The sequence below is a fragment of the Carica papaya genome, chromosome 6 (assembly GCF_054855325.1).
Source record: "Carica papaya isolate Zhongbai chromosome 6, ASM5485532v1, whole genome shotgun sequence".
Classification (NCBI taxonomy): Eukaryota; Viridiplantae; Streptophyta; class Magnoliopsida; order Brassicales; family Caricaceae; genus Carica; species Carica papaya.
The window spans coordinates 37,577,394-37,602,762 of NC_142314.1; the positions used below are offsets into that span (position 1 = coordinate 37,577,394).

General features: G+C 35.7%; 3 protein-coding genes across 6 annotated transcripts in view; 1 reads left to right on the forward strand and 2 right to left on the reverse strand.

Moving 5' to 3' along the window:
• The window catches only part of GCT (RNA polymerase II transcription mediator), a 33,536-nt gene extending 18,632 nt beyond the window's left edge, over window positions 1-14,904 (forward strand). For 3 of the 4 annotated variants that reach the window (XM_088206249.1, XM_088206247.1, XM_088206250.1), the window contains 11 exons: window positions 50-296; window positions 673-909; window positions 1,287-2,648; window positions 3,102-3,369; window positions 3,445-3,592; window positions 8,351-8,438; window positions 8,543-8,621; window positions 9,119-9,414; window positions 11,315-12,416; window positions 13,004-13,369; window positions 13,875-14,904. In XM_088206249.1, coding sequence (XP_088062375.1) covers window positions 50-296; window positions 673-909; window positions 1,287-2,648; window positions 3,102-3,369; window positions 3,445-3,592; window positions 8,351-8,438; window positions 8,543-8,621; window positions 9,119-9,414; window positions 11,315-12,416; window positions 13,004-13,369; window positions 13,875-14,485 — 4,804 coding nt within the window. In that variant the 3' untranslated portion in view covers window positions 14,486-14,904. The remainder of the gene's footprint in view (window positions 1-49; window positions 297-672; window positions 910-1,286; window positions 2,649-3,101; window positions 3,370-3,444; window positions 3,593-8,350; window positions 8,439-8,542; window positions 8,622-9,118; window positions 9,415-11,314; window positions 12,417-13,003; window positions 13,370-13,874) is intronic. The other variant, XM_088206251.1, reaches the window with a different exon arrangement.
• Window positions 14,905-17,273: 2,369 nt separating this feature from the next.
• On the reverse strand, window positions 17,274-18,135 carry LOC110809511 (arabinogalactan protein 13-like). Its single transcript, XM_022035371.2, has one exon. The coding sequence runs from the start codon at window positions 17,973-17,975 to the stop codon at window positions 17,796-17,798; it is 180 nt and encodes a 59-aa protein (XP_021891063.1). The 5' UTR covers window positions 17,976-18,135; the 3' UTR covers window positions 17,274-17,795.
• Window positions 18,136-21,141: 3,006 nt separating this feature from the next.
• Window positions 21,142-24,684, reverse strand: CYP51G1 (CYTOCHROME P450 51G1). Its single transcript, XM_022035441.2, has 3 exons — window positions 24,539-24,684; window positions 23,215-23,711; window positions 21,142-22,462 (listed from the first exon to the last, which is right to left on the reverse strand). Exons 2-3 carry the CDS (start codon window positions 23,674-23,676, stop codon window positions 21,470-21,472), a joined length of 1,455 nt encoding a protein of 484 aa, XP_021891133.1. The 5' UTR covers window positions 23,677-23,711; window positions 24,539-24,684; the 3' UTR covers window positions 21,142-21,469.
• Window positions 24,685-25,369: the final 685 nt, after the last annotated feature.

Consider the following 25,369-nt stretch of genomic DNA (forward strand, 5'->3'; position numbering starts at 1 on the left):
TGGTTTATGAATCTTTTGACTGTACCTTCCCATAATCTTGTTTTCACAGGGCTGGTAACTTAGATTCTATAGAAGGATCTTGGCTTGAAAATAGTGGAGTACGAATGCAAAATGGTTGCAACAGTAGCAGCAACAGTAACTGTAGCAGTGTAAGCTCAATAAGCAGCAGCTCTAGTGACAGTGATCACAAGCTGACTGCGGTGGTGGGTGATCTTGAGGCAGATGCAGATTCTTTAACATGCAGGCAGTCTGGTTTATCTTCTAATGATCAGCTGGAGTATGACCGTCCTAAAATGGTACTAATTTATCTACTTTCATTATTTAGTTACTCACATTCTTTTCTTAGGGGTTGATGCGGATGCTTAGTACCATAAATTTATTTTCGAGAGAGATTAGTGTCTTCAAATAAACCCTTTTGTGGTTTTTTGGTGTAGTTATTTTATGATTGGATCACAGCAAGTAAGAAGCAATTACTCCAATTATGCCATGATGATTCCTGCGATTTATCTTATCCTATGTAGAATTTATGAAGATTAGGGTCAAATGAGAATTTGTTTAAAATGACGGTGAATGGAAAAATGACTAGAGGGGTTGATATCATTTCCTAAATTCTTTTCATGTCTTCATGATTAGTTATAGCAGGGTAATAAGCTGGCTGAAATCACCTTGCAGGGTTCCAAGCGTCCTCGAACAGGCATGAAAACTGTCAGTTCCACCATCCAAGATGTATACAAGTCTGATTTTGGTTCTATGGAAGTTAACACTTCAGCTATCACAGCCGTTGCAAATGAGCAGATTTGGGATTGGGATGATGAGGACAGAGGAATGGACATGGATATCCAAGCTCTTCTTTCTGAGTTTGGAGATTTTGGTGACTTTTTTGAAAATGATGCTTTGCCTTTTGGGGAGGTAGTTTCTTTAATCTATTACAACTGGTAGCCTAATTTTATTAATCTTTGGGATGTTTCTCTCTTCTTGGATAGTGCACATTTGATTGTACAGATATTACTAATGGTTTTGAAGGGTGACCTTCTATTTCTATTTCATTTGGAGGATGAATCTGGTTTGAGCAAACTTCAGGATACAGAAATGTGCATCTCGAATGCCCTAGAAATCTTATTTGAATGAAGTTTGACAACTTTTTCATTGAGAATTATTCTTTCATGGCTACTCATGATTCTACCATGGGGATTTTGCCTGCTACTTTGTTCATTTCTTTTATTCCGGCTTTCCTTAAAATGATTTAAGCAATCCCTATTTCTCATCCTTGTCCTTTTTACTTGCAGCCCCCGGGAACAGCAGAGTCACAGGCTCTTGTATTTCCTCCACCAGATTGTGGTGACATAGGTACTAGTCCAGTTGGGGTAATGGATGTTTCAGATCAGATGATGTTGCCTGCAGGTTTCCCATCCTTTGAGAGTTTTAACCCTCCTCTGATGGAGGAATGTATTAGCAAAAATCAAGAAGTTACAAACAGCAATGTGATATCAGGTCTTGGAAGTCAAACTCCGGCTTCTTCTACAGGTGAGTTTGATCATTTAATTAAAGCTGAAGCACAGATGACCTTTGCTTCCGAATATGGAGCTGTTCAAACTCCTACGAGTGAAATCTCCTCATCAATTTTCAGAAGCCCATATTTTCCAAAGTCTCGTAAAGTTGAGAGTTCAAATTCAAGCACGAACAATTATGTATATGGTCCAACACCGCCTTCTCCCCATGGTGATGGATCAGATGAGAAGACTAACATACCTGTTAGTTCAATGATAGCTACTGGAAAGAATGATCGGAAAAATGTGCTCCACTTAAAGAAATATTACACCCATATAGAGGGTGGGAAAGAGCAGCATGATAGGAAAGCCTTTGTAAATGGTGGTAGCAGTGCTACAAGTGAGGGGTTGGTGCCATCTCAGTTTTCTAATTTTAATTCTACAAATACCACAAAATCTGTTCAGAGGAAAGTACCTGATATTGCTTTTGGTGCTGAACATATCTTTCTCTCTACAAAAACTGTTCTTGCAACTGAAGTTGAATGCATAATGTTCCAAGTCTCAATGTGCAGGATACGGCACATACTTATAGCTTCCAGTAATAGCCCATCTGCTAGCTTGAGCAGGTTTGGTGGAAGTTCTGTTTTGAACCAGTTGTCTGGTGACCCTGGTACCATGACAGACAACATATTTGGCCGGTATGATGTAAAAAAGAAAGAATCTATACCAGTTAGAATAGCTGGTGATATTGATGGAGGAATGCTGGATGGGCACCTTAGTTCACCTGTTGGGGTGTGGCGCTCTGTTGGAGTTCCTAAAGTTTCTAAACCTGTTAATTCAGCTAGTCTTGAAGTTAGCTCGTCCCTGCCCCATAATTCATTTAACGAAGAAAGTTTACGCTCTTATGGACAAAGACAACCACTACATGAACTACTTGATGGTATTGCGCTATTAGTCCAGCAAGCTACTTCCTTTGTTGATGTGGCTTTGGATTCAGATTGCGGTGATGGTCCGTACGGTTGGCTCGCTCTTCAAGAGCATTGGAGGCGTGAATTCTCCTGTGGGCCATCCATGGTCCATGCAGGTTGTGGGGGTACTTTGGCTTCTTGTCATTCTCTGGACATTGCTGGTGTGGAGTTAGCAGATCCGCTTTCTGCTGAAGTAAGCATTCTATATCTCATTAAAATCTGAGTCATTAAGCTTCTTGGTTTTTGTTTGGAAATCCTAAAATAAATGGTATCTAATGGCTTATATAGGTGTTCTTTTCTGCAAGCATGCGCATGTGTGCGCTTCTAGCTTCTGCTCTTTACATTTTCTGAAATAAATGTAATGGAACAGATTATTGACATGTCATTATCTTTTCTTCATAAAAGAGTTACTGTAAAGGTACCCCAAGAATGTGACCCAAGCGCAAGAATATTGATTACAAGAAACAGCTTATTTGAACTCTATAAATTTCTCTTGTACTACAACACAATATCTTTTCATGATAAAGTAGATGCTTCTGCAGTCACAAAATAGCTCTTCTATGACATGTGATTATCACATTTCATATGATTGGGAATTTATCGTATAAGGATCTTATGCGAGTGGATTCTCAATTTTTGTTTCCAGATTCATCCATCATCTGTAATGAGTTTGCTGCAATCTGAAATCAAAGCAGCCCTGAAGTCTGCATTTGGAACTTTGGATGGTCCATTATCTGTCATGGATTGGTGCAAAGGCCATTGTCAATCAGGTGATGCAGGAACTGCTACAGATGGATCTTCTGCTGAGTCTACTCTAACGGAATGCAGAGATTCTTCAAGTATTGCGACTCTGTCGGCTACAGAACCAATAAGCCCATCTCAATCCTCTGCCAGTGCCTCATCTTGCCTCAAAGGTATGTCTAGACCTCTGTATCTAAAGTGAGGTCCTCTGAAGTTCCACTATGTTGAACAGTTGGTCTCATTTTCAGTGTCAAATGTGATGGATGGTGGCAAAGTTGATGAGGCTTCTCAGAGGAAATTAAACCAAGAAATCTGTTGCTCAGAGTCAGAACAACAGCTGTGCCTTAGACTTAGGCCGACTCTTTTTGTTCTTCCTTCACCTGCTATACTAGTTGGGTAAGCAGCCTGAACTTTTTTTGGGATAATTATCGCACAAGTATCACAAATAACTAGATTTCACATGCTTTGTTCCATTAAAGCTATTTCTTTAAGGAATAAGCATTTAAAAGGATTGTTGTTATGTATTTGGATTAAATGTTTTGATGCCATTTATTTGTGTTCTGCATCTTATTTGAGAGGAAATATAGAGTATCCTGTGATTTCTGAAGGATACATTTTCCATGTAAGTGACAGAGTTAGGGACAATATGTAGTAATCTGTTGATATTGGCGAATGGCCTAATGTAACTTCCGTGAGATGGGGGGTGTTTTCCTTTCTTGAACGATAGGTGGAGGGGAATTAGAAGATAACTTAGTTTATGATGTGGATTCTTAGATCATTTAGTTTATTTTTGTGTTTTCCGGGCATGACAGAAATGTAGTTGGGAGGGGGGTTGGGGAGCAGTCGAGTAATAGAAAGCAATTGAGACACTGAGGTTGCATGGAATTACACTACAGAAAAAGAAAGGGAAAAGGAAAATAGGCCAAACAAGATAAACAAGGAAAATAGGTCTTGTAAGTTTCTCCCTCGCCGCATTGATGCACTTAGCATTTTTGATAATTTGGATCAAGAAAATAATACACTTTCTGTACTGAATTCATTGACTAGTTTTGCTGATATGGGCTTGTGCGTACTGGTAGATATCGTGTGCCAAATGATGGTGCATAAGAATGGTAGTAATTTATTATTTAGGAATTATATTCTTCAGGTTATTTTTATGTTTCCGAGTTTGTTTGTATTTTGCTTTTCTATCTTTGTAAGAACAATATTTCTAATTTGATGACTATTAACATTTCTTATTCTAATCCTATTTTTATTAGAAATAGTATTTCTTAATCTAATCCTATTCAGTAAAGGATTTCTTGACACTCTAAAAATACTGTTTTGATCTCCTTGAAGATCAAATTTAGTTGCTCAATGGAATAGTTTGAGAATTTCTCAATACCTGATTGTGCGATTCAATCAAAGTTTAGGCGTGATACTTCAGAACTCTGGTTGTGATGTCCATGTTTTTCCCAAATTCCTAATAATTTGTCCCATATTAGTTGGCACTAGTTAAAAGAATTCTACACCCAAAACTAAAATCGCAAACCCAAACTGTCCCAGACCAGTTTGGTAAAAAGAAAAAACCTCAAAAGATCACAAACTCTAAACGCTCCAAATGGTTGCAAGGTGATTCACCAGCCACCCCTGGGCAGCAAATGACATCAACCTTACTACCAGCCTCAAAATACCCAAATCAGCAATCACCACTGTGCAGTCGCATCTCTTGTTAATGTTTTATCTGCAACCCCCTTTGTAGTCGACTGACCACAAGATGACATGCGAACCACACATACATCCAGCCGTGAGTGTTTGTTTGACTTGTTCTTACTTCATTGAACGTCGAATTTGACATTGACTGGTCCTTGCCTTAAATTGACCAATTCAACACTAGCTCAAGAAATTTCAACTTCAACAATGCTGACTCTGAATTGAATGCGCATACAAGGTAGACACTGATAACATCTTCGGAAAATGCAAAAGGCGATTAATGCAATTTATCTTACGTACACTAGTAGCCTCACCAATCCAAAACCTGCAAGTTGCACAAGCCACTGCTCTTGACATGAGACATGTTAAAGATATTGCTAGAGATGTTATCAAGAAAGTGAAAATTGAATCCTCTTGATTTGATGGATGAAGATATCTCAATTTCTTTCTTGATTGACTTGGTTCATGGAAGAATAATTCAACTAATATGATATGTCAGATGCACAAAAGGTTAGATTTTTCAAAAGAAAATTGGATGAACTCGCAAAAATATTGCGGTACGGTGTTGATGAGCATCTGACAAGAAGAAAGCAACCGACAATTGAAACATGGGATGAGATGAAAACCACTTCACGAAAAATATTTACCTCCCAAGTATTTTGACAAGATTTGTGATCAAGCCGACGTTTTGACTAAGGCACATTTAGGTCACTGAATTTAAGAGAAATTTGAAGAGTTGAAGAGCTGAAGTCAGTTGGTAAAATATGATAGCCAAGCAGCATCTCACTTCAGAGCAGGATTAAAAGCTGATATTAAAAGAGAGTTAATCCGGTGACTTCCTACAATCATAACCCAAAGTTACCATGTTGCTATATGCATAGAAGATTACTTGAATTGCCCAACTTCAAGGAAATTTGGGTTTTCCGACCGGACAATCAATCTCTAAAAGAAATGCTAGAGCAAATTATAATGTGAGTAGGTTTTATGTGATGAGCTTCCAACCGAGCTATTGTTGCAAAATCAGCTTCCAACACTCCTGATACTAGAGCTAAGCAAATAGTTTACTTCAGGTGTGGAACACCAAACCATATGAGTTATCAGGGTCCTAAGGAAAATAATTTACATATTGGAATGGAAGAAGAAGAAGAAGCAGACACAACAGATAGGGACAAGGATGCTTCTTGATGATGATGGTTGTCGTATTGCTTTTTTTGTGTTTGTAGTCAGGCGTATTCTTGCAACATCTAAAGTTGAGGAAGATGATTGACATCATACTACAATATTTCAAACTCTTGTCCTATGTGGATCTAAGACCAAAAAAGCTTATCATTGATAGTGGAAGTTGCATAAATATAGTGTTTGCCTCAATTGTAGGGCACCTTAAACTTTGAAGAAAACCATATTCATAACCATTGAAGGTAATACTGATTGATAACAATAATTCCAGTGTAATACCTTGTCTGTTTATGTTCTGGTAACTATGAAGACAACATCGTTTGTGATGTCGTTCCCACACAAGTGATTCATATCCTTCTTGGTCGATCTTAGATATATGATTGAAATGTAAATCATAGTGGAGGACAAAAAGATATTCTTTTTCTGCAGAAAAAGAGATATAATCTTGCAATCCATGAGTACAAAGGATATATAAACTTTTAAGGCCAATAAGATTGCAAAGCTTGCAACTAGTGGCTAAGCTGAAAAGAAATGATTCCATCTTTTTCGAGAAAGTAGTTTGAAGTAGAAAGTAAAGAATCAAAAGTTATTTTTACTGTAGTAATTAGATAAGATTAATGTATTAATGTTGCATAGGCATAATTGTAATTTTCTATTCAAGAAATATATTATTGAGGTTATTTTTATGTTTCCTAGGTCATTTATCTTTTTTTCTCCCCATCTTTATCATTGTTATTATTATTATTTAAATATAAGGACAAATTTTATTGAGAATGAAGGAAAAATAGATACAACTACAGAGGATAAGATATTCTCCTTAAGGAATAAATCCAAATGCAAAATATAATTACGAGAATTATCAAAGAAATCAAAAGGTGGGCCTCTTAAGTGCCAAAAGTAATGGTATCCCGATTCCGGTGTAGGTCGAAATTGTTGTGTTAGAGTAGTTCCTGTGGGCTTCAATCCATAAGTTACCAAAAGAGTTACTCTTTCCCATAACTTATAGAAGGAAGTATGTCAGTCACGAAAATCTTACAGTTCTTTGCAACCCATATACTCCATAAACCTGATAAAGTTGCCCCTCGACATAGGGGTTTCGCTCCTCTCTTAGCCCCTCCTCCTTGGTGGATGAGAGTAAAAGGTTCTTTACTGTCTGCAATCCAATCGAGACCAAATAAGTCGAGCAATTTGGTTCATATCTTCCAAACTATCTCACAATAAAGGAATAGATGGGAGTGTGTCTCTTCTCCTCTAAAGTACACAGATATCTATAGATAAGGTGCGGTGGGGGGCGATGGACTTGTAACATCTCACTGGTGTCAAGTCCTTTTGATGTATGGCCATTCATGTAAACACCTTTACCTCCAAAGGAACTGGAGCTTTCAAAATACTTTGCCAACATGGAATTGGCATTGAATTGGCTAATGGGAGGGTTTTTAATGAGGTGGTAAAAGAATATTTCCAAGTGTATAAACTCACGGTTTCAATGGCTAATGTTTGGTATTAGGCTGAGGTGATGGGTTAATCAGTTCCACTGGACCCGTTAAATGTTGCACCATACTTTATGTTTGTTGAATTAAATACTTGTTTAGATGACCAATTACTCAAAAAATTTAGGTTGAGCGAGAAGACCCTATTCAATCATGACAATTTAACACGTTCTCTCATTTGTTACTTGAGCTTAACGTATAAATAAAAACTCAAATGGATTCAAGGCAAATAATCAGATTTTGTGCAAAGTTCCAATTGTGGATTGGATAAATGCTAATTGGAAGCATTAGGTTCTCACATTAGTCTCAAGACTCCTGTTTCATTATTGTGCTACATTAATGATTGAATGAACTATTCCTAAAAGCGTACAAGTGATAGAAATGACTTGTTTTTTTTCTCACCTAATAACACTTGAGTAATGGATGCAAGTACATGCGTGAAACATTCTAGTGCTGATTTTTAACAATGTGATGCAACATCTTAATAGAATTTTATTGTGATTCTTGCTCTTTTTTCTTTTATAAGTAAGAACTTCACTTAACCTTGTAACAAAGAAGGGATTTGAAAAGGGGCGTACCATCAAGTCTAGAGGCTCTTGGCAGGCAGGGTCTTTTAGTGTGGTTGGCATGATAAGGGGAACCTAATTACCTTCTTTCCATTAATTGCTGTCATTGTATAAAGATGAAACCATGTAAGTGTTACAAAAGCATGAGAATGGTTAAGTTTATTATTTGCTCTATGTCTTCAATTTGTTATTCAGAAAAGATAGGTGCAAACAGTGATTTACATATATAGGTACCAGGATGATTGGCTTAAGACATCAGCAAGCTCTTTACAACTCTGGGAAAAGGCTCCTCTTGAGCCTTACGCTCTACAAAAAGCTGTAAGATTCTAGAAGCCAGTGGTTAATCTTTCTTTGAAATTGAAAGAGATAGATCATAATCATTGATTGAAGATACCTCAACTTATTGCTTATACTCCTTGCAGATTATTTATAATGTCATATGCCCAGATATTGATCCCCTTACTTCGGCTGCTGCTGATTTTTTCCAGCAACTTGGAACTGGTGAGTGAATCAATGGTAGATGTTTGATATGCATAGTAATGGGACTTCCGTATTGTCTTCTTTTATTTAAGGATAACAATTTCTGTAAAGGAAGAGTAGCGATGTCATATGATCCTTCTCTTGGAAAAGAACACTTCTCTTGATTTGGGAAATAGACCTAGTCAAAGTTCTCTCACCTCTTTGTTTTCTTTGAAAAGAATTCTGAAGTGTAACGAGTATAAAGGGTATTTTGGCTCAAGTAAAATTCTAAATGGTTTATGTTAGTTGCATTATGCCACAGATTCACAGGGAACAAACATCTTAGGCTATATTATTTGTCATACTTGAATTTTGATCACATAAATAAAATATATCCTTCTTTATTCTCTCAGGAAGACAATTGTTAAGCATTATGTTTAATTTAAAGATATTCTGTTTTCCAGCTTGGAAATTGTCTGTATAATACTTTCTATATTTTTTTGGTACTAAAAATGTGTGTGCTTCCCCCACCCTTACAGTTTATGAGACATGCAAACTGGGAACTCATTCGCCTCAAAGTTTGGGACATCAAATGGAGATAGATTCTGGAAAGTGGTCCTCATCTGGTTTTGTTCTACTTGATTGCCCTCAATCAATGAAAATTGAGAGCAGTAATGCATCTCTTTTGGGATCTATAAGTGATTATTTTTTGTCTTTGTCGAATGGTTGGGACTTAACTAGCTATCTCAAGTCTCTTTCAAAGGCTCTGAAAACTTTAAAGCTTGGTCTATTCCTATCCACAAGCCAAAAAGAAGGAAATAGTAGTCCTTGTATGGTAAGTATGAATTATGTGCAATTTTGTGCTTTGTGGTGTATCCCATGGGGGTTTTAGTTCTTTTGACACTTAAAATGATGCAAATTTGAATTTAACAAATTCCTGTCAGCTTTTGAGATTTTTGTTTCCGTTGAATCTACTTAATTCCTGTCAGACTTGTTTTGTGCATGCAACCTTACTGTAGGTCAAGGGAGAAAAATGTGAAGGAATAGGACAATAAAAGAGGGAGAGAAGCAAAATGGAGAGAAGACAGGGAAGCAAAATGTCAGATGATATTTTATTCCAAATCAACCTATTGCAAAACCCTAAAAAGGATAGCTTTATATAGACATTAAGATACTTGCAAATAAAGAACTTGCAATATCCTGGTTGATCTGTAAATACTTCTGCATGTAGGTTTGCACCATGTTGATGCCCTTAAATATGTTAGCATACTTTTCTATTAAAAAAGACTCGCAAATAAAGAAATAAAATCAATTTAATTGTAAACTTTCTCCAAATAATTCTTTCATATTATCTATGATAGCACGAAATTTACTCATACAGTACAAAATCTGAATATTACTAACTCTCTTTAATTGTTTGGACTGTCACCTTTGCGGAATTGAGTCTCCACTGTTTTGGATTGTCACCTGCCTGTCCTATTTGATTTATCAAAAGTAGGTGTCTGTTTGTCATTGTTGACGAATATACGTATGTCTCATTTGGGTTTACTTACCAATCCCCAGTTATGGTTTTCATATTACTCTTCACATGTATGACTGGAATATAATCTTTTATGTTCGAGCTACCTCTATCCCGGCTTTGAATTCCTCGGTGAGAATGTAGTTCCTTTGATTACCAGGAATTAAATTCCTTGCCCAAAGAATCTAAAGGTGGGAATGGAGGTACTTCAAATAAATTTTTTTTTGAAACACAAAAAATGATGTTCTTATTATGCAAATTAAGGCTAATATAAAAGTTAGAACTAGGAATTGAATGGGAAATGAATTAAATGAGCTGTTAGTATGTGTCTGATTTCAGGATTCTTTTATAGCTTCGTTTCTTGAAGGAAACCTAGTTGTTTTCCGTATGTTGTTTTTTATTCCAGTACAGGTTACTAGCAGTTTGAATGGATGTGGTTTGTAGTTGATAGTCTTAATTTCTTTAGCATTTAGAATGCAATTCTTGGATTCTAAAGCACTTATCTTCTTTATCATAGGATTTTAAGATGGGGTTTAGAGATGGTAAAGCATCTTACACTTGCCATTTTATGAATGTTTTATATGCTCATTTTCAAATGTTTTATATGCTCATTTTTGCACATGGGTTTGCATTGGTTTGGTGGTCATAGTCAATGGATTTATACTAATTATTTCAAAAAAAGAATGTACCATATTTTGACTTCTCTTAGCTAGAGCCTATACATGTTGTACACGCCATTCTTAATCACTTGCTCTGTTTTCCTTTGTTCTTTTTTCATTCAGCTTTAATTGCATTGCAGTTTGGGAATTGTTCAACAGGACTTTATTTTGCTAGTAAATTAAACTCTTCTTTTATACTCTTTTTGGAAAGAAGCAACCTTCTTTTACTTTGTTATATAGTTCAGCTATATTGAGTTCAATCGTCATGAATAAGGAATGCTAGAAGTAAATATATTCTTAAGCTTTGCATATATGGAATTTGGAAATTGAAAGCCCTGTTGTTTAACTGAAAACGAAAATACTACTGCACCCATTCTGTGAAAATCATTAGATTGACATGTAAAAAACAGATATTGTCATAAAAATTAAGGTTTAGCGTGTTTGTACTGCTTTGTAACATTAGAAAAATGATAACTGGCCTCAACATTATACATGCTCCAGCCAAAAATTTGTTGGTGTTCACCTGTCTCCTATTTTACCTGTTTTTTTGTGTTTAGGTGATATATGTGGTATGCCCATTCCCTGAACCAATTGCAGTTCTTCGGACAATTATTGAATCTTCTATTGCTGTTGGATCAATTATTCTCCCTTCGGATAGAGAAAGATCTATATTTTATAATCAGGTTGGAAAGGCATTAAATTGTTCAGCAGCTGTTGACGAAGCATCAATATCAAATATTCCAGTACTTTCAGGGTTTAGCATCCCCAGATTGGTGCTGCAAATTGTGACGGTTGATGCCATTTTTCGGGTTACAGGCCCAGCTTTTAACGAACTTGTGGTTCTTAAGGAAACAGCTTTCACTATATACAATAAGGCTCGACGAATTTCACGGGGATCTTGTAATGATGTTGTCCGGTCATCATCATTATCTGGTAGATCTCATTCGGTCATGACGCAAATGAGTTCTCTTTCTGGTATGTGGAAGGATTGTGTTGGTTCCCGAATTACAGGACCTTCCCTTCCTAGAGAGGGTGAAATTGATGCCAGCTTGAGGTCTAACACTTGGGATAATACATGGCCGACAACAAGGACTGGAGGATTAAGTTGTGACCCAACCAGAAATGGAGATTTATGTCACCATGATGAAATCCGTTATATGTTTGAACCACTTTTTATTCTTGCAGAGCCTGGTTCTGTAGAGCATGGAGTTTCACCTGCATTTTTTGGTAATGTGATGTCAGAGTCTCTGAAGCCATTATCTGATGATAATAGCGGAAGCTTCTTGCCAACTACAAGTTCAGTGGGAGGAGTTGATACTGGATCTTCTCAGCTCGATGGCTCTGAGTCTGATAATTTTGGTTATGGACATCAAAAAGCTCTTCCAAGCCTACACTGTTGCTATGGATGGACAGAGGACTGGCGCTGGCTCGTATGCATCTGGACAGACGCAAGGGGTGAATTGCTTGATAGCCATATATTCCCATTTGCTGGAATAAGCAGTAGACAGGATACGAAGGGTCTACAATGTCTTTTCTTGCAAGTTCTCCAGCAGGGCTGTCAAATACTTCAGGCTTGCTCTTCTCCCGATACTGGAGCTGCAAAGCCCAGAGATTTTGTGATCACACGCATTGGAAATTTCTATGAACTTGAATACCTAGGTATTTTTACTTGTACCATTCATCTTCTATTTTCAGATCTTTTGTTGGGAATCCCATTATGCGCTACAATAATATTCTAAGAGAATTTTAGAATAACATCATGCATTCAATCATATTTTCAAGAATATTATTACCTGTAATATGCTCTCTTTGCTGCTTTGTGGGCTAAGGTTCATGGTTATTTTAGGGATGTCCCTTTGGCTATCTTGCAAAGGAACTGGAACGTTTGTTATCTTTATGCACTTTTTTTCTTTTCTTTTTACAAGGATTTCTAGTCCTCCGGCTTTGTACTTTTATCTCTTTTTTCTATTAATATTTATTTGTACTGAACTGCTTGCTTGTGGTGATGATAGAAAATGACTACCATTTCAAGTAGACAGTGTATCAGGTGCTCAAGTGCCTGCATTGTCCATTTTTTTCCTTAATTTCTTTTCTCCTTTTTGATACAATGCCATGCATCGCTAGTGCTAAATATCTGAAAACTCTATCTGTGTAGCCCTTTAAAAGGGAATGTCAAATTGGATGCTGATCTCCTGTGATTGTGATAAATGTTTTGTAATTTGACATTCTGCAATATGATTAAGCAGAGTGGCAGAAGGCTATTTATTCAGCTGGTGGTTCTGAGGTTAAGAAATGGCCCCTCCAACTGCGTCGATCCGTACCTGATGGAGTGCCTCCAAGCAGTAACGGGTCTTCCTTGCAGCAGCAGGAGATAAGTTTGGTTCAAGATAGAACTCTGCCTTCCTCTCCTAGTCCATTGTATAGTCCTCACTCAAAGACGTTTATGAAAGGTGGTTTGGGACAACCAGCTGGAAGAAAGCAGCTTATGGGTGGGCACACAATGACTGACAATTCAAGAGGTTTGCTTCAGTGGGTGCGGAGCATCAGTTTTGCTGCAATTGCAATTGACCATTCTTTGCATTTAGCTGTTCAGGCAGATTCACCATCTCCTAGTAAGCTCCCAACCTTCATGTACTTAACACGTGCTATGTTTTCTAAAAATGGTTTATATCTTTTATTTGTATTTGCTTGCTAAAATAAGAAGTTTGGGCTGCATCTCTTTATTGATAAGTGATTTTGGTCATGTTTTACTGGGATCTTAATGATTCCATTCTGTTTTCTTCTCCTCTTCATTGCCTATAACAATCAAATGGACTACAGCAAGCCCTTTTTGTTACTTTTTTAATCAGAGGTTTGAAAAGTCTACTTAGGAAAATTTGATATCCGCAATGAGAAACTGGTTTAACCAAATTTTTTATGTAGCTGCTTCTATGGTTCATTGCTGGATGTTTCTGCTTAAGTTCATTATAAACATTCAAGAAAGGAACCATGAGAGAGGATTTTTGTGAATATTTACAAATTTATTTGGTTTTTGAGCACCCAAGATATTTCAGTGCCAAAAGAAATGACTGATTACATTCTATTTTGGTATGTATTTCTCCTGATATCATTATGCAGCAGGAACTCAGGGTGGCAGTAGCATGGGTCTAGGAGGCTATTTGGAAGGGTTTACCCCTGTGAAGTCTCTTGGTTCTGCGTCCGTCTCTTACATGTTGATACCATCACCAAGTATGCGCTTTCTGCCTTCGACGCCTCTTCAGCTGCCCACTTGTCTTACTGCTGAATCCCCACCACTTGCTCACCTCCTTCACAGCAAGGGCTCTGCAATCCCCCTATCCACCGGTTTTGTGGTTTCAAAAGCTGTACCTTCAATGAGGAAGGATTATAGGATCACCGTGAAAGAAGAATGGCCTTCGGTTCTTTCAGTCAGTCTCATTGATTATTACGGGGGTAATAGTATTAACCAAGAAAAGATCATGCAAGGAGCTGTAAGACAAGGGGGAAGAACTTCAAGCTCAGAAACCAGAGATTTTGAAATCGAAACTCATTTAATTCTCGAATCTGTTGCGGTGGAGCTTCATGCTTTGTCATGGATGACAGTGAGCCCAGCATACTTAGACCGACGAACTGCATTGCCTTTTCACTGTGATATGGTTTTGAGACTGAGAAGGCTCCTTCATTTTGCCGAGAAAGAGCTCTCTCGGCATCCAGACAAGCCACAGGTTTGAAAAGCAGCAGCAGCAGCAGCAAAGATGATCAAGCAGACATTGAAAGCTTGGTTTGTCTGCAACCATGACCGTGTGTACAATAACTCATAACGTTAGGGTGTACATGTAGTGCAGGTGATTGATATTTATATTTAGCGCTGTTGAATTCCCAGAAAGAAAATAAAACAACTGGGAATCCATAGTTAGGTCTAACAGAAAGAAGTAGTATTGCTGTCGATTAAAAAAGCATGTAAATTAACATTAAGATTAGTTGATCGGCCTTTTACCAGCATAATTAGATGTTGTGATAGATAGGGACTTTACCCCCGACTAGCACGAAGTCCTAGTATCTTAGATACAGTTTTGTTATGTATTATCATGTAAAAGGAAAAACCCCAAAAACCCATTAGAGCCATTTATGCAGTAAATTCTTTAGGTAAGGTCAAGTGGCTGTATCTATGTTGTGCCGGTTTCAGTCTATCTGCTTTATCCTTCTCATCATTCAAGAGGAATGCTTTGAGATGTTCCTCTCTCTACCAGGTAAATCGGATTCACGATCGGTTTTTGAATTCATTTATGATACTTATTGATGATTTAAAGCGAGTTCATCATCATCATCGTCAAATCCCAGTAAAATCGCAGATTTCTAATCGAATTGTATCTACTCTTTAACAATATTTTTGAAGGCACTGTAATTGGGGAATGTAATGTAGGTTTAGTCAAATGTTTGTTTTCAATTTTCAATTCCTTTCATTTCAAGTTCTTGAGTTTTTACAAGATATCCCAAGTTTTTGAAGAAAGTAGAATGAGCAGGAAGAGAGAAGCAAATCTTCATGAATGAATCCACTTGATTCTTCCCCAATTTAGTATTTTTATTTAGAAATTCACCACCCAGCCAACTAACCCTAACTCTTCCTCTTTGGCTCTTTGCTCACAAACCCCATGTGCAACCCATCTCATTTCTGGATCTCTGTTAAAAACTTTCTTTATTTAATATATACATACATATATATACCTACAACTATCTTGCTTTGTGTGATGCATGTGGATTTTGGGGGTTTGGTATCAGCTACAATCATTTTATAATTGAGATACTATTCAAAGCTATTCAATTGAAATGGGATAATGATTTTACTTCTCTATTTACAAAAAAAAAAGAAAAAACAAGTAGTCTTGCATCTATTCAAACTCACCATGAATGTACATGTAAAAATACAAGCAATTACTGCTTCTGATAAAGATGGAACTGAGTATTATACAATGTTAGATTTCAATTCAGAGTTACAGTGTCAAGTACTATTCTTAATTTTCATAAAAATTGAACTGGGTTTACAGCTTTTAGAATAATTAAACAAAAAGATATGGTATAAATTATTGAAACAAGTATATTTGAGTTTGTCTACTAAAAAAGAAATGGCTCATGGTGGTGGGTCTGCACAGCTTTCTCAGACCCAGCAACCATGTGATGTTTGTTAACTGGTTCACATCATCACTATTCTCTTTAACCCTTTTTTTCTCTGGTATTCTTTTCCCCTTTCTCTTTTAGATATATGTTTGTTTATAAAAAAAAAAAGATATTAAATCAACTCAACCATTGAATTCTCATTTAATACATCAATAAATTGAGTTAATCACTTGATTATAGGTGAAAGCAGCCTCTGATACACCCACAATGTATATATATATATATATCTATGTGTGTGTGTGTTTATGAAAGTTAAAAATGATTTTCTTGTACTAAAAAGTAGTCAAAGTTAAGAAAAGAGAAGGTGAAGACCAAATCAAAACCAAAAATGAAGCACAAGCAATTTGAAAATCTAAGATTGTGGTTCTAGTTTCTATAATTTTTACAGGGCAAGACTGAGAAATGAATTAACAGAATAACAATAATAGTAATAGTATATATAAATATATATATATATATATATACATACATGTATGGCTGTAATTGAAGAATATCTAGATGGTAAGGTCACAATCACAATCACATGGCCTCAAATTAATTTTCTCCATGGCACAAGAGAATATTTTCTTGGATGCTTTATTATAAAATATGACTCATAAAATTGAGCCATACACAAATGAAATACAGAAAGTGACTGAAAGAAGTGGAAGTTATTATGTTCATGTTTAAATTCATTAGTGTGTTTATTATATATATACATATATATATATATATACATATTTCACAATTTTAACCATATTTTTTACCCACTTTAACATTATTGATTTTTGGGTTTTGAAGCTTTTTGCTTCATGACTTTTCTTGCAATTCCAGCCTCTTTAACTCACATGGAAAGCAAATAGGGCAATGCCAACAATTTACTACATTTTGATAAACCCTACAAAAAACTGTCATGCTGACACTCAAACCATCTCCAGGAGAATCTGCCAAAACTTTACAGCTCATTGCTTACCACAACATTTTCCCAAACTATTCAATAAAAATCAACTTTGAGGAACACCCATTTCTCAAAAATTATTACCAGTATGGTGGTGTCCATTTTCCTTTTTCTTCCAAGAAGTTACCAGTTCCTAATTCAAGATTATGAAAACCCAGTTTCAAAAACCAAATGTAAAGAAGACATGTTTTCAAAAAATTGTCAAATGGGTAATTCAAGATCCAAAAGATCATTGAACAGTTAAAACTCTCTTCTCTTCCCCAATTTCAAAAATCAAAATTTAAGGAACCCTTTTTTCTTCATCTCCCTTATTTTGCTTCTCTCTCTCTCTCTCTCTCTCTCTCTCTCTCTCTCTCTCTATAACTCTTTATAATTCTCATAGTAAATATAAACCAACTATAGAAGCCTAAGAACAAACAAGAATCAATTTTTATTACGAGAATAAATCATAGATACAAATGAGAGTAAGCTGGTAATTAAGTTCCATTATACATCATCCATCAAAACATATCATAATCCCACCCATCAACATCTCCTAATTACCCTAAGATCCTCCTCCCTACTAAGCAAAGATAATTACAGAAGAAGATTCATATATATATATATATATATATAACAAAAGTCAATGTAATACAAATATCTCAAATAACACAACAATCACACCTCACCTCAAACAATAAAAATCATAATGATTAAACTTAAAACTACATCTCCAAAATAACATAATACAAAAAAGAGGAGAATTTTTCCATCCCGTTTCCTTCTTTTCTCGCATTCTCGTGCACCAAACAGCAGAGGTAGTTGGCTGAAACCATCAGAGGTGAGAGAAGAAAAAAAAAACAGATAATGAACCAAGGAGAAATGGAGAGAATCAGAGAAACCATGTTCTTCTATATCTAAAAATGAGGACTTTGACATTCTTGGTTTGCTCAAAAGAGAAACCCAAGAGCCAAAGCACCAAGAGAGGCAAAGAAGGTAGGAACAAAGAGAGCTGCATCAGATGCAGGGGTTGGCGCAGGAGCATCAGCAGCTGCAGCCTTCTGCACGGCGGAGAAAGCCACGACTGCCACCATGAGAGCCACAAAGAGCTTCATCTTCATTGCTTCCATGCCTGAAGAGTCTGTAAAAAATTGCCGACTCTAGATACGAGAAAAATCAGGGTTCAAGAGAGCAATTAAGTCAGGTACACCTCAGGGCAACTGGGTATCCTCTGGATTTTTGCGGGTAGACAGAAATTGCAGAAGCCTAGAGGGATGAAAAGAAGGGGAAGTGGGAGGAAGGGATTATAAACAAAGAGAAAGAGAGTTTTGGGCAGCTGCCCGAAAGCTTGAAGCGAACGTTTGGGGTGGCAGTTGGGTGAGAGAAAAAACTGACCGGTGAGCTGCCCGGAGGATGGACAGGGTGGCTTAGAGTGTAGGGTTTTGGTTGCCATACAGCTGGCAACTGTCTTTTCCACCATTTGTTTTATTTCTATTTTTATTTTTAAATTATTTATTTAATTATTTAATTTTTTTGTATATTTACTTAAAAAAATATTAAACAAGTTTAAAAAAGTAATTAAGGAGATGATTAGGTGTTAATGGTTTCTTTTCAAGGTGGGGAATGAATGTTTTATTAGTTGGGTTGCTTCTACCATCATACACTAACTTAAATCTTTTATTCTTAGTGGAAATTTTTAAATCTATATATATATATATATACATACATACATTCATTTGAAAATTACCATATAATAAATTAAAATATCAATATTTTCTTTAAAGTTTATAAATTTATATTTTAATAAAATTTTAAATTTCGTTATTAGTATCTGATCTAATAGATCTAAAATTATAACGATTGAGTTAAATTTTGTACTGACGAATTAGTCGGAAGAGATTAAGAATCTTAAATTTTATTTGTAAAAATTCTATTTTCATTTTAGTTGTATAAGAATTGATAGTTTCAAATTGAAAAATTGATAGGAACCCTATTATACAAACTTATGTGTACATATATATATATATATGTGTGTGTGTGAATAGCTCGGAATTATGTGACACCCATTTTACGTTTCCAATGAAATTTGTTGTTCTTTGGAAAAAGTTTGAAATAATAAAATTTTGTCACAAAGTGATTAAAGTCAATATTAGTTGTAGGAGAAGATAATGATGAAATTTTGTTTTGATAATCACTTTGTAGGGTCTTAATTTAGCCGTAATTAAGGGTTTGTAATGTAATTATATACCTTTTGTGATTAACTTGACTTCATTAACAAGTTTTTAGGATATATATATATATATATAATTTTATGGAAAAATTTTAAGTCCAATATTCATAAATTCAAATATGGCTAAGAGTTGATTATGTGAAGTGTTGTGAAGTTGAAGTTTTTTTGCTTAAAAATCCAAGTGAAAAGGAAAAGATAAGTCCTTTTGATTTATGCTCTTGTGGGATGTGAATATATATATATATATGTGTGTGTGTGTGTGTGTGTGTGTGTGTGTGGGTATATATACATACATACACACACATATATGCTTCAATCTTGTTGTAATTAGTCTATATTTGGGTGAAAATATTTGGTGAATTGTTTACATCTCAATCCTAGAAAGCCTTTACATATCACTTCATGTGTGTTTTAGTTTAAGCAATTGTCCTTGTTGAACATGATAAATTAAATTCAGCAACATAACAACAGATTCAAAATTAGGGTTCTAATGGAAGAAACAATGTCAATTGACAAAAGCATGCTCATGATTCATGATGAGCAAAGATTTCTTTAAATTCATGAAAACCCTTTGGTGGGTGGATCATATTTCTCCTCAATTTGAACAATTTGTGTCTGCCAATGCTTTCCTTTTTTTGTCCCCAATTGACTGCTGTGTGAAATTTGAATTCAGTCAAGAAAGCCACCAAATTGAAACCATAATAAAAAAATTCAGAACTTTAAACTCACAAGAAAACCCTTTTTGCTTTTGGAACAGAGTTGGAAAAAGTGACAAACACTGATTTCTGTCTACACAAAATTAAGCAGCCTACTCATCTTGTCACACCATCTTCATCATCCTTTCCCTTTCATGGATCTTTAAAATGCAACCGTTTCAAAACCAGGAATCTTATAAATCAAAACCCAAATTTCCTCAGTTGTTCTGCTGAGTTATAGCTGTAAACAGATGGGGATTTTGAGAGTTTTAATTTTTGGTAATAATAGTCAAGGTTTTTTCATGATAGCTTTCGTTATCAGCTTGATTGAGCTGGATCCCAGGTTAGATCTTCATCAATGCCCTCTCAGCATACACTGATCCACCACATGGTAATGATGATGGTGGAAATCAAATTATATTTGTATCTATGTATTGAAACAGCAAAAGTTTAAAACTTTATACACTCACATGCACCACTGCTTCATGATTTCTGAACTGTTAAACCTTAATTATTACACTAGAAAAAGGAAAAACCACTGGTAAATTAATTGGCAATGATTCTGTTCAAGGCTTTTGCTCAATTTTCACCCCTGTTGTAAGAATTAACAAAGATTAGCTCTTCAACCGGTTAGTTAATTCGACATTTTAGAAAGGGTAATGGGCTTGATCATTGTCTTTAAGTGTGTCAGTATGAAAAAGAAACAGCAAGAAAATTTCAGGGCAAAAATTAGGACTTTTCCTGATTGCTTACAACAAGATAAATAATTGAGTTTCTACACAAATCTGCTATATCTGCCCTCATGTCATTCTACCTTTTGAGTTATTTCAAATGGACAAAAATCTATATATGACTGTATTGATATAGACGGCAGAAGAAACTTACCATGACTTATTTGATGTCCTATCAGATTTTCTGCATCAGAAATTCAAAAGGTCAATATAGCTTCCACATATCATATGCTCCATAACAAGAACAGTCTACCTTGATCTAATTTAATGAAAAAGAAAAAATTAAGGAAAGTTCACAGTAAGGGAAAATTCTACCATAACCATCACATCACAATACCAATGTATGGAGTGCGAAATCCATGGATGAAACGTTTTTCTAGTTATGAGCTTTCACAATCAGTAAATGGACCCAAAACGTGAAGGTGATTAATGCTTTGTTTTGTTGGTTGTGATGCTTCTCAAAATGTCATTGTCCCCATGACTCCTTAACCACAGAATCATTTAAGTTCCAGGGACTCTTCTTGGAATAGTTCTACATACATGTTTGTTTTTAACTAATGATGTACGAAGGGAAGATTAAAAAAGCTCTAATAGGACAATAATATGCTGCAGAGAAATTAGGAGCAATCACAAAACTGTCTGATACAAAAATTCATCAATTTAAAGACTCAGTTCTTGCCAGGATTACATCAAGATAACTAAACATCTAAAATGAACTGGAACTGAACTCCAAAGACATATCACAGGTTTTCAGCAGCTGGGATTTGAAGACAGAATCAAAATTCTGTTACAAGCTACTTGAATGATAAATTTATGAATGCTAAGCAAAAGGCCGCAAGCCAACAAAAGATCCGAAAACTTCTCTAGTAACCAGAAGAACGACAATAAAATCAATTCATGAAAGAGAGGTAACAGTAACATCCTACTCCTACATTAACCTGCCAACTGTCCATAATTTCCTTCACTTATTAAGCAATCTGACGTCTCTTGTAGCGCACCATCACCTTTCCTTTCACACCAACAACCATGGCATTCCAGTCAATCTCAGGAAATGGTGATATCAGCTCCAACTCAAAGTTCCTCAACAAATGGCTCCAAATAGCTTTTATCTGCAAATATGCAAAGGGCTCGCCGAGGCATCCATGCCTACCACCTCCAAAGGAAATGTAGGAGAATGCCCCAGCCACCTTGTCTTCTTCTCTCCCAGCAGCAAATCTATCAGGATCATACCTATCTGGATCTTTATAGATGTAAGAAAGACGGTTGGCAAATGCTGGAGATGTTGCAACAATATGACCCTTTGGAATGTCGTACTCTTTCCCATCCCGGGTTTTCACACTGAAGTCACTGTGTGAGCTCCTCAAAAGCATAATCAATGGGGGATGAAGTCTTAGGGCCTCCTTGATGCACCGATATAGTACATCCATCTCAGACAAGACATCATGATCAACCTTCTTCCCATGCTTCTCTATCAATTCTCTTTGCTCCTCCACGACGGCAGATAAGTACTCTTTATGGCGGAGGAGATATGCACCACTCCAAGTGGAAGTGATGGAACTGGTGTGCTGTCCAGCAAAGAGAGCAGCAATGAGTAAGCCAGTAACCTCTCCTTCTGTTGTGGGCCTACCATCTTTGTACTTTGAGTCAATGAAACACTGTAACATGTCATTCTCTGAATTGCCAGCATGTTTACGAGATGCTATTATGCTTGTAAAGATTTCTGCAAGCCTCTTACGAGCACGATCACGGCGGCGGTGAGCTGGGATCGGCAGATACGGGAAGATGACACTAATAGGGAGCATACCATTATCAAGGTCATGGAATAAGGCAGACACATCATCAAAAAGTTGATCACGAACTTCTCGACCCAAGAGGCACCTACTAGCAGTCAAGATGATCAAGTGTTCCAATTCATACTTTAGGTCCACTTCGCCACTGTCTCCCCATTTTGAGAAGTAATCCTGCCCAATTTCAGAATGATGACATGAAAATTAGAGAAATGGAGTTCCAACATTAGCTGCCAAATAATCTCCAAATTATGTTGAGTGGATAACTGTGCCCCAAAGAGTCCAGCAAAGCTATTTTTGGGCTAGAATGGTTTCTGATTTATTGCGATAACCCTAGTTATACAATTTAATTCATTAATGGCAAAAAAGAAAGAAAATTTGCAAATGCCATGTGAAATAAGCACATTGTAAACCACATTAAATTCTGTGCATTTTTTTTTCTCTATCTCGTGTATTTTTGAAATATTATCAGGAGCATTTTTATCATAAATGATAGAACATCCAGAAAGTACATATGGATGCATACTTTATCTTTTTTTTAAAGGGATTCATGCACTGACATAAAGGCATATACCATTCCGGACCTACAGGGGTTATTTATTAATATCCACATTACATGTCTGAACCCCATCCAGAAATAACTATGCTGATCTCCAAGATGTCTTCAAACTAATTTGAGGACATGATTTTTAAATAAAAACACCTATACTCAACTGACATTTCTTTCCAACTACATACAACTTAAGTTTCTCCATAAATTTTAACCATCCTCGGCTTTTATTTTCCTGGCCATGAATGCTTTCCATCAATATAGTATGTTCAGAATTTTCAATATGCATTCATCAGCTATAGAACAGGATGCATGATTTAAATTAAATAGCCAAACAATGAATGTCCAAATCCAGAATCTTGTGCTAGATTCTTACCTCTGCCTCCGTGACCATCTGATCCACATACCCTTTCAACTTGTTAACTCTTAAAGCCTCTGTAAAGAACCGGAATTGCTCTTGCCGGATAGAGTAATCCACATCAAATACCACTCCTGGGCCAAAAGTTGGCACGTTGAACTGATACACCTCCTGCTGGCTAAGGTCAGACTCAGAAGCCTTAAAAAAATGTGCTGACACTTCAGGCCCAATAAAGAATGTAATTTTCTTGTTAAGCAAGGGCAATGTAAATACACTTCCCAGCTTGGGGTACTCCTCGCGGAGCATTATGATTGGTCCCTTCATGAAGCGAAGAAGGCCACCAACCAACGGCCATGACTTAACAACTGGAGGCAGCCGCTTGCTAGATCTGGGCATCACAAGGGCAGAGATAAGCTTGGCCACGACGATAGTGGCCAGAATGAGAAGGCCCATATTAAAGAACTTGTTATCCACATCCATGGTTACAGTATTTCAATGAGTTTACGCCCTTGAAACTGAAAATTGAGACAAGAAATAACACAAATATCAGACCCGCATTACTGTTAACAAAGGCTAGCAAACAATACTAGGGAAGGAAACCTCCAAGAGAAATTTCAGCTCGGATCTAACAAAATATTCTGCCAAATTATTAAAAAGAGTAAAAATTTGATGAGCAAACTATCATATAAGCAGCTGAAACCTAAGTACTCAAGCAAAACGATTTATGCAATTTACACAGACTTGATGGGTGAAAGTCCGATGGGAAAAATTGAAATTAACCAAGTCCCAACACACGGAAATGTAGAGCCTTTGTTGATTATACAACGGAATTTCCCACTAACAAGTGCTTAACTCATAAACCAAGAGCTTAAATTTCATCTTTGAATCTCAGTGTCTCGGCAACTAATGGGAAGAAAATCCAAGAGATCGGAGAAAAATCATATCCGGAAGGTGGAGGAAATCACCCGATCCTCCTCGAACACCAAAAAAAAAGTAACACCATTGAAATGCAAAATAAGAAACTTTAATCAGAGACTTACAGAATATTCTATCCCAATTACATTCCTTAAAGGAAAAAATCTGGGTTCTCATAAAACAATCACTAGACGGCAAGACGTAAAAGAAGGAACAAACAAACAAAAAGAACAGCTGGGTTTCATGATAAAGCGAATGATATAAAGTGGGCATTGATGATTAGCCCCCAATGAATCGAAATCAGATGAAGAAGCAGAATCAACGCAATCAAAAAACCAGATCAAAAATCCATACACACACCCACAGAGAGATACATATATATATATATATATATCTCGCTTTGGGGACTTGAAGAGATGTTAGATACCCTCTTTTCCTCCTTGCTCTAAGTGAGGAGAGTGAGGAAGTGTGGCAACGAGAGCGACGCCCACGATGGCTCCACCGGCTCCCGGCGATGAAACTGAAGCTGAACTTGCTTCTCTATATATAACGAGAGATTATAAATAAGAGTTTATTTATATCTGAAAAAATAAATAAATAAATAAATATTAGAAAATAAATTACTCTAAATTATAATTACTTTACGTCTTCTCTAAATTATTAAAATAATAAAGTTTCTACTTTTTTTTATTTAATAAATTTAATTAAAATAAATATGATTTTATATGTATGTATATATATATATATATGTATATATTTGTTCTGATGTTAATTAATTAATTAATTAATTAATTAAAACAATGGGCTTATTTGCATCTGTGGATTTGGACAAGAAGGCAGGCAGGAATATATTCACAAAATATTATTAAATTAATTAATTAATTTTAATTAATAAAATTATAATAATTAAATAAAAAATGATTCAAAATAATTAAAAAAAATTTAATTAAATTAGTTGTAATGAGTTAAAATTTAATGTAATTTTTTTAAAAAAGTTCTTAATATTTTTTAATTTATTTTTAACACAATTTTTTAATAAATTAATAATCAAATCATTAATTAATTTAAATATTTATAAAATTATTACGATTAAATTAAGTTAAATTTTAATAAATTTATTATATTTATATACCAAATAAATAGGGTAAATTTATTTGATTAGAATAATTATAATGAGTTATAAAATAAATAAATTAAAGTTAAAATTTATTTTTAATTAAATTTTTATATATTTCGTTAATTGAATATAAAATTTTTA